This window comes from Garra rufa, chromosome 25 (genome assembly GCF_049309525.1).
Source record: "Garra rufa chromosome 25, GarRuf1.0, whole genome shotgun sequence".
In the NCBI taxonomy this organism is placed as follows: domain Eukaryota; kingdom Metazoa; phylum Chordata; class Actinopteri; order Cypriniformes; family Cyprinidae; genus Garra; species Garra rufa.
In genome coordinates, this window is record NC_133385.1 from 20,565,428 (window position 1) to 20,579,323 (window position 13,896).

At 34.4% G+C, this 13,896-nt stretch overlaps 2 protein-coding genes across 2 annotated transcripts in view; both read left to right on the top strand.

Moving 5' to 3' along the window:
• The window catches only part of isg20 (interferon stimulated exonuclease gene), a 45,981-nt gene extending 42,956 nt beyond the window's left edge, over nt 1–3,025 (top strand). The window contains exons 3-4 of the mRNA XM_073831384.1: nt 2,093–2,293; nt 2,403–3,025. Coding sequence (XP_073687485.1) covers nt 2,093–2,293; nt 2,403–2,600 — 399 coding nt within the window. The 3' untranslated portion in view covers nt 2,601–3,025. The remainder of the gene's footprint in view (nt 1–2,092; nt 2,294–2,402) is intronic.
• A 2,987-nt stretch (nt 3,026–6,012) lies between these two features.
• On the top strand, nt 6,013–13,811 carry rlbp1b (retinaldehyde binding protein 1b). The gene is made up of 8 exons (XM_073832202.1): nt 6,013–6,117; nt 7,702–7,738; nt 8,180–8,308; nt 8,563–8,767; nt 8,851–9,029; nt 10,510–10,668; nt 12,941–13,051; nt 13,131–13,811. Exons 2-8 carry the CDS (start codon nt 7,727–7,729, stop codon nt 13,257–13,259), a joined length of 924 nt encoding a protein of 307 aa, XP_073688303.1. The 5' UTR covers nt 6,013–6,117; nt 7,702–7,726; the 3' UTR covers nt 13,260–13,811.
• The last annotated feature ends 85 nt before the right edge of the window (nt 13,812–13,896 follow it).

Sequence of the window (13,896 nt, forward strand, 5' to 3'; positions counted from 1 at the left end):
AAATATTTGACCTGAGAACAGTGAGAATTAAGATTTTTACATGGATTTTTAGTATACCATTGAATAATGACTGAATACATAAGCTTAAGCAACAAAATATTGTTTATTTTTGTTCAACCAAGTCCAACAGACCAGTGCAAGATTGCCATTATGTGTAACAAGAGGCACGTTCTTTAACCAGTCTTTCATTCCGAAACTCTGCTCTTGTGTTTGCTTAATTATGCATTTAAACGTTAATGACCAAACACCAAACCTATCATTATAAATGTTGCTGCACATGGAATATAAGGCGTTTAACATTTAAAAAATAGTTTTTATCAGGTTACACACTGATTATTTATCACTCAAACCCTTTCTCTACCTGTCCGTTGGTCGCGTATATCCTCCATGTTTGTAGTTTTTTAACGCTTTTATGCGTGTTTGTAGTTCTAATCGAATCCTCGTTCAGGGCGCAGTGTGTTGCGGGCAATATTAGCCGTTAAGAGTGTGCATTGATCGTTAAGTAGTAGACCATCCGGGAATCTATGGAATACTTTTTAAACATACTACGATTTGGGACATACAATACTATTTAGGACGGATGCAGCTTCTTTGGTATAAGTTCTTTGGCTTGTCTGAACGCTAGTTTGTGCTCCAGTATAATCGGTCCGCCGAATCTCATCCTGTGAGAAACGTTCCACGGTGCAAAACTTAGTGCGATTAAAATGCGTTAAAAAAATGTAACGCGTTATTTTTGTGTAATTAATTAATCTAAATTAACGCGTTAAAGTCCCGGCCCTAATATATTTATTTATTTATTTATTTATTTATTTATTTTATATTTTGTTCTTTTTTTAACAAAAATTTACTTAATAATAATAATTTATGCTGAATTTTTATTAATATTGATTAATGTAGTTTACTTTATATTAAATATTGAAGTTTATTTAAAGGGGTCCTATTATGCTTTTTCACTTTTTGAATTGTAGCGTACACGTTTAGCGTGTTTGGTGTGTACAGTGCCTTGCAAAAGTATTCATACCCCTTAATTTTTTTCACGTTTTGTTGCAGCATTATGTTAAACTGCTTTAAATTAGTTTTCCCCACGTCGATTTACACTCCATACTCCATAATAATGACAAAGCAAAAACCACAAATTTATTAAAAATAAAACACTGAAATAAGAACATTGCATAAGTATCCACACCCTTAACTCAGTACATAGTCGAAGCACCTTTACAGCCTGAAGTCTTTTTGGGTATGATGTGACAAGCTTTGCACATCTGCATTTGCCAATTATCTGTCATTCTTTGCCTCACCTTTTCACTTCTCAAGCTCTGTCAGCTTGGATGGGGGCTGGCAGACATTTTCTAGAGTCCTAGTTGTTCCAATCGTCTTCCATTATGGATAATGGAGGCTACATGCTTCTGTGAACCTTCAATGCAGCAGATTTTTTCCTGAACTCTTCCCCAGATCATTGCCTTAACGCAAGTCTGTCACTGAGCTCTACAGGCAGTTATCTTGACCTCAGGACTTGGTTTTTGCTCTGATATGCATTTTCAGCTGTTAGACCTTTTCTGAGAGGTGTGTGCCTTTCTAAATCATACTCATTCAAATGAATTTGCCACAGTTTAACTCCACTCGAAGTGTAGTAACATCTAGAAGCAGTATGAATGTCCTGAGCAAAATTTTGAGTGTCCCAGAAAAGGGTATGAATACTTATGCAACAGGATCTTTTCAGTTTTTTATTTCTAATAAATTTGCAAAGTTGTTACAAACCTGTTTTGTGCTTTGTCATTATGGTGTATGAGATGTAGATTGATGTGGAGAAAAGTAATTTAAAGCAGTTTAACATAAGGCTGCAACAAAACGTGAAAAAAAAAATGTAAGGGGTATGAATACTTTTGCAAGGCACTGTATGTTTGGGCATAAAAAACATCTACAAAGTTACAAATTTCAAAGTCCACTTCAAAAGTAGATATTTCGTTTTTAAATATCCCTTTTCATGAACTACAACAAACCGAAAACATTTAAGCATACTGTATTTCATAGAATATCCCTGAAATAACACTGCTTTTTCTCTCTCTTTTTTTCTTCTTTTTTTTTTTTTTAGATTGTCGACATCCTCACAGGGAAGATTATTGTGGGCCATGCCATATTTAATGATTTCCGGGTTCTTAACATCTCTGTCCCACCACAAATGATTAGGGATACCGGTTCCAGTAAATTGCTGCGAGGGTTGTATAACGGCTTCACTAGGTGTGGCATCTCTTTGAAGAAACTGTCTGAGACACTTCTCAATAGGACCATACAGGTAAGACCATACAGGTGCAGCAGATCAGGTTGTTTAATGAGAGTTAGAAAATCAAACTGGTAATTGGTTACTTGGTTCTTGATGTTTACATAATGGATATTTCTTTTAGTCTAGTAGAAATGGTCACTGCTCTGTCGAGGATGCTCGTGCTACCTTGGACCTGTACAAGCTGGTAGAGGACCAATGGGAAAAGAACATCCTGTTCAAGAATTCAAACATGGACCATACCTCAAACCCCAATAGCAACCTTGAGCACTACATGCAGGACCAGTACTGGCCAGACAGCATAATGGACTGCAGCCCATGAGACCAACAGTTAGGAGAATGGTGACAACTTCAGTGGTTTGTTGTTGAATGCTATTTAAACCTTTTTTAAACATGTTAACAGTCAATAAGGAAATACATGGAAATGTTGTATTACTTTAACTTGCACTTGAAAAGTTTATTTAAATAACTTAAACTTTGAATCTGTAAACGTTGATAATGTTTATTAAGGCATTTTGAATATTAAAGTCTATGAATTTACACAGACTGTATTTTATGGAATAACTCCATTGTGAGTTTTCATTTGTATGATCAATGCTATTAAGGTGTAAATGTTAATGGCACATTATGCTGCTAGTTGGCACGAACCACTCATATATTGTCATACTGACAATGCCGATCATACAAAAATTACTGTCATGTGAAATGTGGAAATACATTGTCTAAATAAAGATAATTTAAATAAAATATTCTTGAATTCATCATTAATATATAGCATTTTCTGAAGGTATGTTCACATTAGCAAACTTTCTGTCAAACCAAGCATGAAATTTGTGTGACCAATTTGAACACAAGCAACATCTAATGCAAAATTCCAGATACTCTTGAAATGACTGGATTTAAACCAAATGTCTTATGGAAGTCAATGGCTACTGTCAACTGTTTGGTTGCCAACATTCTTTGAAGTCTGTGTAAGGCAATTCAGAGAATTGTTTCTAAACGTATTATAAATGTTATAAATGTATTGATGGAACACATTACAATGACTATGAACTATACGTGAGTAACGTGACCCTGGAGCAGCACAAAACCAGTCTTTTAGCATGGGTATATTTGTATTTTCTTTCAAATTTCCTACTGTAAATATGTCAAAACTTAATTATTGATTAGTAATATGCATTGCAGAAAAATTTATTTGGACAGCTTTAAAGGTAATTTTCTCAATATTTCGATTTTTTTGCACCCTCGGATTCCAGATTTCCCAAACATAGTCATATCCTAACAAAGCATACATCAATAGAAATTATTTATTATTATTTTATCTATTTCCAGATGATGTATAAATCTCAATTTCAAACAACCCATATGACTGGTTTTGTAGTCTTGGGTCATGTATAGTAGTGACCTGTGAAGTTAGATCAAGTTTTTCACCATTTGCGTTCTGGATTTTTTTGGGCCGGGCTGAACATATCTCGATGACAAGATGATGGAAAAGTAAAGAGAAGAATACCAACGTGCAGTAAACGGTAAAACTGTTCGCACTACAAACAAGTGTGTTCATCATTAAGATAATGCATTAAAATAATATGGAAAGGCACACCAGTTTGCAATATAAAGCTGGATATAATTAGCTGGAAGTGGTTGAGACCTGATGCCAGACCCATAAAATATACAAATGGCCCAAAATAAGGTGCATAATTGCTAACATATTAGCATCAGTCTTTTGCCCTCTCAATGAAGAGTTATTGTCCTTACAGTTAGTTATTACATCGTACAGTTTGCTAGCTAGCTACGCCTTAATCACATAAAATTATTACCTGGTTTGAATAATTTACAAAACAGCTCGGTCATCATTCAGTTTGTAGCGGTAGTTGACAGTTGAGAGAGGCGGCAGCTTTCCCGCCAGTGGGCGTGGCTTCAGCGCGACAGCGGACACGCCCCCAGCGTTCAGTTTATGGTCTCATCTGCGTCCAGCTATTTTAGCTGTAAAAAAAAAACTCGTTTTGCTGCTTGATATAGCAAATAAGTTTCTTACCATAGTATTTGAATATACTTATTTTAATGTATCTTAATTATGAACACACAAGTTTCTAGTGCAAACGGTTTTACCGTTTACTGCACATTCTTATTCTTTTCATTACAGTTAATGTACTACTGAATACGTTGTTCTGTTAATTTATGCTGTTTTAACCATGGAAAAAACGTGTAGAAGCTGCTAAATCATATAGAAAAGGACTTAGTAAGCAGGTAAGGGTGCAATATTTTGACAAACTAAAGTTAATAGGTGGTAAAGATACATACAAGCAGTAATAATTAAGATATTAGCCTAATATTTCACCTTCTTGATTTGTTATAACTTTTGGCAGTCTATAATACTCCAAATGTTTTTCCCGGTCCGACAGATTAGCACAGCCCAAAACATGACAATAATTAACCATTTTTAGCAGCAATTATCAGCAAAATATTTAAGTTTCATTCAGTTTAGTGGCATTGTTTTCATTCAGTGCTGCCAATATGGCCGATTGATGACGTGCCCTGAAAACACTCTTTAGCAGCTAATAAACTGTAAGTCTTGCCGGTTACTTGGTGGTTTTTCAGCATTCAAATTTGACTGGGTGGTTAATAACACATTTTTATTGCTTTACACAGACTTTAAAATATCATCTGTCTTAACATAAGAAAGAATAGACTAGCTGAAACTACTTCACCTAATTAACAGTAGGCCTAAATAGATTTTGGTACAACCCATGGTGCGCCTCTCTTGACCCCGATGGCCTTTGTGAAACTGCTTTCGCTCTTTTCTTTGCTCGTACAATAGTTGTATTGTCAGGATGTCCATTTCAAAACTTTGAATAGTATTTTGGTTTTTAAATAGGTGTGTAAAGACTACAGTGTGACTACGGTAAGCTCTAACTTGGCAGCACATGACCAAGAATGGATTGAAATTGTGATGTAATGCTTTTCTTATAAATTGGCCTGTAAATGTTTATTGGTCTAAAGATTCTTGGCTAAAATTATAATATTGAAATATTACATTTTTTGTCTGTAAACTATACTTTTTCTTAACAGACATAAAATAAATGCTGAGCAGCTCTGCAAGCACAGAGACGGCCATTGTGCTGCAATCACTGCTTTAGTAATACAGACCCTCACATTCAAAGGCTAAATCCTGCTTTACGGGATTATGGCCACCCCAGCGTTCAATGTATCAGTGGGAAACAATGCAGTGACGTTTGAGGGTGATGACGATAATTTTGGCTGCTTACAACTAAAGCTAAAACAAAAATGTTAAGTATTGTCTTGAGATTTTTATATGTGTATGGCCCAAACTTCTTTTATGTTATATAATTATTTTCTGATTCTGATGAAAATACCTCTTACATATATATCTTGGCATGTGAACATGGCTTTGTGTTCGAGGTCTATTTCCAGACCCCATTCACGTTGCCATCACATATTTTTCACTGGTCCTGGAATCCAGTCAAATTTTATTGGTCAATGGATTGCCAACCCCTCCCTCACATTTAACCTCTATTATTACTAACCGCTAATATGTCTGACACACTCTTTCCCATTCACTCGCTGTTTTTTTAATCACACAATGAGTTTGGGGTCAGGAAAGGTTCCTCTTGATTAAAATATAACAGACATGATGCTATTGGTCAATGTTCTCTTTGCTCCTTTTCTCAATGTTTTTGGCTGATTAACATCAAATCTGCTCTGTATAATCCCATATGACGTTGTTAATCCATTACAGGTCACACTACAAATTAATTGGAGCCTGCTGTTTTTTCACCTCACTCAGTTCTGGTGGCTTGAGCAGCACTGCATTGTGTCAGGTAAGTGTTGTTTCCTAGGATAGAGCATGGGACATGTTATGTCATTTATAATGTATGGCTCTTATGTTTTGGATTCTTTTAAAATATTGATGATAATGGTGGATAATTCTCTATTCTTTTAAAGTGTTGGTGGTTGTAATGAGGTAGAGTGAATTAAAGTAATCTGGAAGATTTTTTCACTTTCAACTTTTGCAGTTGGTGCCATTTTCACCTTAGCATTTCAGACTAATGGAAACATCACATAACAACTGAGCTGAAATGCTTGTGATATCACAAGAAATGTCCCAATTATATAACCCAAAGTCTTAGATTTACCTTTGGGGGTTTTAAAATCGGACTTCGGGGACTCCCAGGTGGGCACAACGGTTTTCTTGGGTCCACAGAAAATTATCTTACTAGAAGACCTCAATTTTAACATATTAACAAGGTATTAAACATGCTTGATCATGCGGTAGTGCCTTAGAATAACCATTTTTTGGTTCCCCAAAGAACCTTTCAGTGAACAGTTCCTAGAAGAACCATTCTAAAATAGCATTTTAAAAATCTAAAGAACCTCTTTCGACTATAAGGAACCTTTTCTGCTTTAGAAAGGTTCCATGGATGTTCAATTTTCTTCATAGAACAATTGATGCCAATAAAGAACCTTTATTTTTAAAAGTATATATATATATATATATATATTTTTTTTTTTATTTATTTATTTATTTTTGTTGTTGTTGTTGTTGTTGTTGTTGTTCATGTTATTTAATTGGCCTTATTTATTTTTGCATTTTATTACCAGGGTTTCTGCAGGCCTTAAAGAGTCTTAATTAATCTTTTAACAAATTAAGGCTTTGAAATAGAACAGAGAACAGAAAGTCTAAAATTCAAGTCATGGCATTAGTATAAAAGTATTCTACTCTGTACTTGTGTTTTTAAGTCAAGATACATTTATTTAAGATGCAAAATTAAGATATTAAGTCTTGTTTTCTGAGAAATTATTTTGGCTTTCTAAAAACTGGTCGAAAATCATGAAGAAGCCATATTAATCAATACGAATATTAATTATAAAATAAGAAAATATTCTATAATAATACGAAAAAAATTCTTATCGTATTATTAAATCTTTACATTTTATTTAATTTTGAAAAATCATTTTATTGGTTTATTATTTTATTACTCTAATAATAGATGAAAAAAAGTTTGGCTTTCAGTGCAATGACAATATTAAGCCAACTCTTATTACTCAAACTATATGTTTTCTTTATTACATCATGCTTTCATTTTCTTTGTCAAACTGTATATTTGAGTGTTTATACATATTTCATAAAAAACATCTGTCTTTTAAGGGAAAACATCATCATTTGGGGTCCTGAGAAGCAAAATGTTTGAAAACCCCTTCTATCAGTAATTGTTTCTATTGAAATTAATATTTAGACAACCTGTTTTGAATAAAAAATGACAAATAACTTTTTTTATATATTAAGTATATTGGTTATGATAAGTTTGATAAGTCACTCAACATTATGCCTTCATGTCAGTAAAAAGCTTTTTTTGTTGGAGTGGAAGCATTTTTCATGTGATTTAATATCTCTCTTTCCACAGAAAGTTGCACTGAGCATCTGAAGCAATGGCTGTTGTTGTGAGTAATTTGTTTAAATGTCTTTCTAACCTGTAAAACCCCATTCAATGTTGCATTTGCTTACTAACTGAACGATCGTATCAGAATGAGAGAAAACTTTTACGACTCTATCCATTATCAAAACACAGTATTTCCCACTAACGTGAAGTCTTAAGACCCTGTTATATCACCCAGCATGTGATCCCACCCAGGTTCCTCCAAACCATCACTCTCAAATGTTTTAAGAACAAGGCGGTTCTTAGTGTTTAGGGATAGAGCTACGTACATTAGCGGCTTATCCCCAATCTCAGACCGGGTTTACTAGGCTTTACGCAATTCATGTGAGTGAGCTTAGTGTTGGCTCACACTAGCTTCCATTGATTAGGGCTACTAAACTAAAGTGTTTGCTTAAACTCAGGATTAGGATGTTTTTAGGAAGTCTTTCTCCATAACTTTTTATAGAGTGGAACATTCCGGATGGTGTCCGAGGAGGAGCAGGCCCTCAGGGCTAAGCTGGAGCACCTCACGGTCAAAGATCACGGGCCGGTGTTCGAACCCTGCACCCAAGTACCCGACCACACAATGCAGAAGGTGAGAGCAAGTCTTTAACAAGTAAAAATATACACATTTAGACTAAACACTGGACATTTTAACTGTGTAAATATAAATGTACTACAGCTAATTCAATATTAGCACTGTTGCCTAAGTTAAGCATTGCTATTGTTCAATTTCAGCTACATAGTGACTACACAAAACACTCTAGTAAACACCCTAGTAGCAACTTAGCTACCGTATACAAACAAATTTTATTTTAATGAATATTTTAACTTGTGATGTCCTTTTAGGCTAAAGATGAGCTGAATGAGACGGATGAGAAGCGAGTTTCAGCTGTAGCCGAACTCAGAGGTATTATTAAAGAGAAGGCTAGTTCTGGAGACGAACTCGCTAAAGGCGTTCAGGACACTTTTGGAGACAAACCCGATAATGTGCTGGTGAGGTTCATCCGTGCCAGGAAATACGAAGTAAACAGGGCCTATGAACTCATGAAGGGTAAATAGTTTTGCCAGAGTGTTTATATTTTTATATAGCTGCGCTCACCCTGAGACGTTACTATTGGTTTTATTGTCTTGAAGGTTATGTGCGCTTTAGGCGGGACTACCCTGAACTGTTTGAAAACTTGACCCCAGAGGCTGTCCGTAGCACCATCGAGGCTGGGTACCCAGGGATCCTGTCGAGCAGAGATAAATACGGCCGTGTGGTGCTGCTCTTCAACATTGAGAACTGGGATTATGAGGAGATTACTTTTGACGAGGTGATTGTTTTTCTTTTTAAATGATATTAGGCTGAACTTGTAGTGCGTTTGTACAGAGGTCAAAAGTTTACATACACCTTGCAGAATCTGCAAAATGTTAATTATTTTACCAAAATAGGAGTAAAATGCATGGCATTTTTTATTTAGTACAGACCTAAAGAAGATATTTCACATAAAAGACGTTTGTGTTCTTCAGAAAAATACTTTAGGTCCCACAAAGTCTTTGGTTTTTCAGCATTTTTGTGTATTTGAACCCTTTCCAACAATGACTGGATTATTTTGAGATCCATCTTGTCACACTGAGGACAACTGAGGGACACATTTGCAGCTATTACAGAAGGTTCAAACGCTCACTGATGCTTCAGAAGGAAACACAGTACATTATGAGCCAGGGGGTGAAAACTTTCAGAATTTAAATATCAGGGTAAATTTAACTTATTTTGTCTTCTGGGAAAACATTATGTAAGTATCTTCTGTAGCTCGTGAAATGTAAAAATATGATATTTAGGCAAAACAGGAAAAATGTACACAAATGTTTCGTTCAAAAGTTTACACCCCCGGCTCTTAAAGGTGCACTGTGTAATATTTAAGATGATCTCTAGACAGAGGTGCAATATAATATACATGTTTTCAGGGGTGTATAAAGACCTTACTTAATGAACCATTATGTTTTTATTACCTTAGAATTATCAGTTTATATCTACATACACCGCGGGTCCCCTCACATGGAAGTCGCCGTTATGTTTCTACAGTAGCCCAGTAGTGAAAAACACTGACACAATGATGAACAAGTAACAGTAATATTCACAATAACATTGTTTTATTGAATGATTAAGTAAATATAATTCCTTAAATTACGTTTTAAAAGAAACCTCACTATTTGTTGCTGTCAAAAACGGCGAGATTTTAATCCTGTATTGGCTTCCGTAGTTCTGTAAAGGGAGGGGTGAGCGGTGGACTGTTGCAATTCACAACCTCACCGCTAGATGCCGCAAAATTCTACACACTGCACCTTTAAAGCATCAATGAGTGTTTGAACCTTTTGTAATAGTCGCATCCCTCAGTTGTCCTCAATGCGAAAAACTGTTCAGGACAAACAAGGGACTCATGAACAACTATCACTAAACAAAAAACCCCCAAAAAGAATCAAGTGTATGAAAACTTTTGAACGGGGTCGTTTTTTTCTTTTATAAATTCAACTATAATTTTCTTTTGTGGACTATATGTAAATGTCTTTTTGTATGATCCCTCTTATTTAAGTAAAATAATTAACAAGGTGTATGTAAACTTTTGACCTCAACTGTATATTTATCTGTTGATCTTTTCTCTTTTTCATTTTTTATTGTTTTAATAAAAAAATATACACTACTATTAAAAAATGTCAAGGTTTTTTGAAGAAATTAATAGCCTACTTTTATTCAGCAAGAATGCGTTAAAAAAACTAAAGGTCTGTTACGTATTGACATTGTGTTTGTTCCAGATCCTCAGAGCCTATTGTGTGATCCTGGAGAAGCTTCTGGAAAATGAAGAGACTCAGATCAATGGGTTTTGCATCATTGAAAACTTTAAGGGTTTCACCATGCAGCAAGCTTCTGGCATCAAGCCCACAGAGCTGAAGAAAATGGTGGACATGTTGCAGGTGATGTATTGACTTTTATCTTTTAGAAAAAATGGGTCTCTTTATTAGTTCTTAAATATGGAGGTCTGTTTCCGCCACTGAATAAAAAATACAATTATCTCACAATTCTAACTTTTTTTCTCGCATCTGCTAGTTCACAATTTTCACGTTTATTCTCAGAATTGTGTGACACAAACTAGCAATTCTGAGTATTTTTTCTAAAATAGAAATAGAAATGCAAAATATAAACTCACGATTCTGCTTTTTTTCTCACAATTAAGAGTTTATATCTTGCAATTCTGACTTTTTTCCATCAGAATTGTGATCTAAACTCGCAAGTTATAAAGTCCAAATCTGAGAGGAAAAAGACTGATGTTTTCGAAAATGTGAATTTTTATCTCACAATTCTGACTTCTCGCAAATTCTGAGAAAAAAAGGTCAGAATTCTGAGTTTATATCTAGCAATTCTGACTTTATTTTTCAAAATTATGACTTTATTTCTCAGAATTGTGAGTTTATATCACACAATTTTAAGGAAAAAAAGTCAGAATTGCGAGATATAAACTTGCAATTCTGAAAAAAAAGGTGACAATTCTGAGTTTAAATCACAGAATTCTGAGGAAAAGGTCAGAACTGCGCATTTATATCACAGAATTCTGAGGAAAAAAGTCAGAATTGCACATTTATATCAGAATTCTGAAGAAAAAAGTCAGAATTGGGCGTTTATATCAGAATTCTGAGAAAAAATTGCGAGATGTAAACTTGACTTTCTGAGAAAAAAAGTCAGAATTGCACATTTTTATCAAAGAATTCTGAGGAAAAAAAGTCAGAGTTGCAAGATGTAAACTTGCCTTTCTGAGAAATTTTTTTTAAATTCAGAATTCTGACTTTATATCTCACAGATCTGACTCATCTATTTCTCATAGATGCATGTTTCTATCACAAAATTCTGATAAAAAAAATCTAAATTGTGAGATGTAAACTTGCCTTTCTGAGAATTATTTTTTTGAAATTCTGAATTCTGACTTTATTTCTCATAGATGCGTGTTTCTATCACAAAATTCTGAGAGAAAAGTGAGAATTGTGAGATGTAAACTTGCCTTTCTGAGAGGAAAAAAAAGAAATTCAGAGAGAAAAAAGAATCCTGAGAAAAAGTCAGAATTGCACATTTTTATTACAGAATTCTGAGGAAAAAAGTCAGAGTTGCAAGATGTAAACTTGCCTTTCTGAGAAAAAAAATTTAAATTCTGAATTCTGACTTTATATCTCACAGTTCTGACTTAATTTCTCATAGATGCGCGTTTCTATCACAAAATTCTGAGAGAAAAGTGAGAATTGTGAGATGTAAACTTGCCTTTCTGAGAGGAAAAAAAAGAAATTCAGAGAGAAAAAAGAATCCTGAGAAAAAAAAAGTCAGAATTGCACATTTTTATTACAGAATTCTGAGGAAAAAAGTCAGAGTTGCAAGATGTAAACTTGCCTTTCTGAGAAAAAAAATTGAAATTCTGAATTCTGACTTCATATCTCACAGTTCTGACTTTATTTCTCATAAATGCGCGTTACTATCACAAAATTCTGAGAAAAAAGTCAGAATTGTGAGATGTAAACTTGCCTTTCTGAGAAAAAAAAAGAAATTCTGAATTTATATCTTGCATTTCTGACTTTATTTCTCATAATTCTATTTATATAACAAAATTCTGAGGAAAATGTCAGAATTGCCTGTTTATATCACGGAATTCTGAGAAAAAAGTCAGAATTGCGGAATTGTAAACCTGCAGTTTCGATAAACTCAAATTCTAAAAAAAAAAAGTCTTATGAGTTTATTTCCTGCAATTCTGAGGGAAGAAAAAATCAGATTTGCAAGTTTATGTCACACAGTTCTAAGGGAAAAAGTCAGAATTGCAGAATTTGTGAGATAAAAAGCCGCAATTACCTTTTTTATTTTTTTACTAAAGGTGCACTTGGTAATATTTACCTTCAAAAAAAAAATTTAATCACAAAGGAATGAATATGAAATTAAATAATGAGGACCAACTGCTAACAGTGCATTTCTAGAATGAAATCAGTAACTGAAAACTGTTTGCTTTGTAATGTAATGCTGCATCCATGCCACTAAGTGTCAGTATAAGTCCAAAATGACAGCAAAACACGACTGAGTGCAAATTTTTCATATAATATTAAGATTCATATTAAGATTGTTTAGTTGGCATATCAACCTTCATAGTCTATAAATCTATTAATATTACATAAATCTTTTCACATCCTAATTGTTGCTTTTTCTTGTGTATGCCAGGATTCATTCCCTGCACGTTTCAAAGCAGTGCACTTTATCCACCAGCCCTGGTACTTCACCACCACCTACAATGTGGTCAAACCCCTGATGAAGAGCAAACTGTTGGAAAGGGTAAATTGTGTAGCACAGAATTTATGGAAAACAAGATGATAAAATGAGAACGTGATTTTGACTTTCTTTGTCTTTGAAGGTGTTTGTCCACGGCGATGAGCTGGAGAACTACTTCAAGGAGTTTGATGCTGACATCCTGCCCTCAGACTTCGATGGGAAAGGCTCCAAATACGACGGCAAGGTCACAGCAGCACAACTCTTTGACTAAGCACTTTTTATCTGTCGCCGCACAATAAAAACGACCGTGTGTTATTTTAGTCGTATTGTATTACAGAATGATCGAACGTGTTTTGTTTTTCTGAGAGTGAACCCAGAAGCATAGAGGTTTTCCCATACCAAACAGCTAAGTTCACTGGAAAAGTCTCCAGACGTCATTTCAGAGAAATGAAACAGATACGGTCAGTTAGTTCTCTGTGACACTGCAATCTATTGGAGTGCTTGACATTCCTTAGTAATCTCGGGCAGGGCCCCATTTGCAGATTTACCCCAAAATATAGATATTCTTTTGAAACAGATAGCAAAAAGTAATTGCTGTTGTTCCTCTTGTTAAGTGAGAATGAAAAAATAGTCAACCCAGTCAATGTTTAAAACATAATTAAAAGAATATTTGATGTTTTGAACGGATAACTTTCTATGGAAAGTTGAAAAGAGCACAATAACTGTTTTACTAATTAAAGTGCACACTTAAAATGACAACTTTATTACATTATCATGTATTTCCTGTAAAAGAAACTAATAAAAAAACTTTTGGGATGTCAAAGATTGTGCTTGAGTGCTACATCTATCTATTTTTAGAAAATAAGCTGTACAAAATATGGTAATTTTGAACAAGTTGGGTACAAAAA

Coding starts and splice junctions, on each gene's coding strand:
- rlbp1b (XM_073832202.1), top strand. Junction 8,309..8,562: donor CCGACCACACAATGCAGAAG/GTGAGAGCAAGT, acceptor ATGTCCTTTTAG/GCTAAAGATGAGCTGAATGA. Junction 10,669..12,940: donor AAATGGTGGACATGTTGCAG/GTGATGTATTGA, acceptor TGTGTATGCCAG/GATTCATTCCCTGCACGTTT.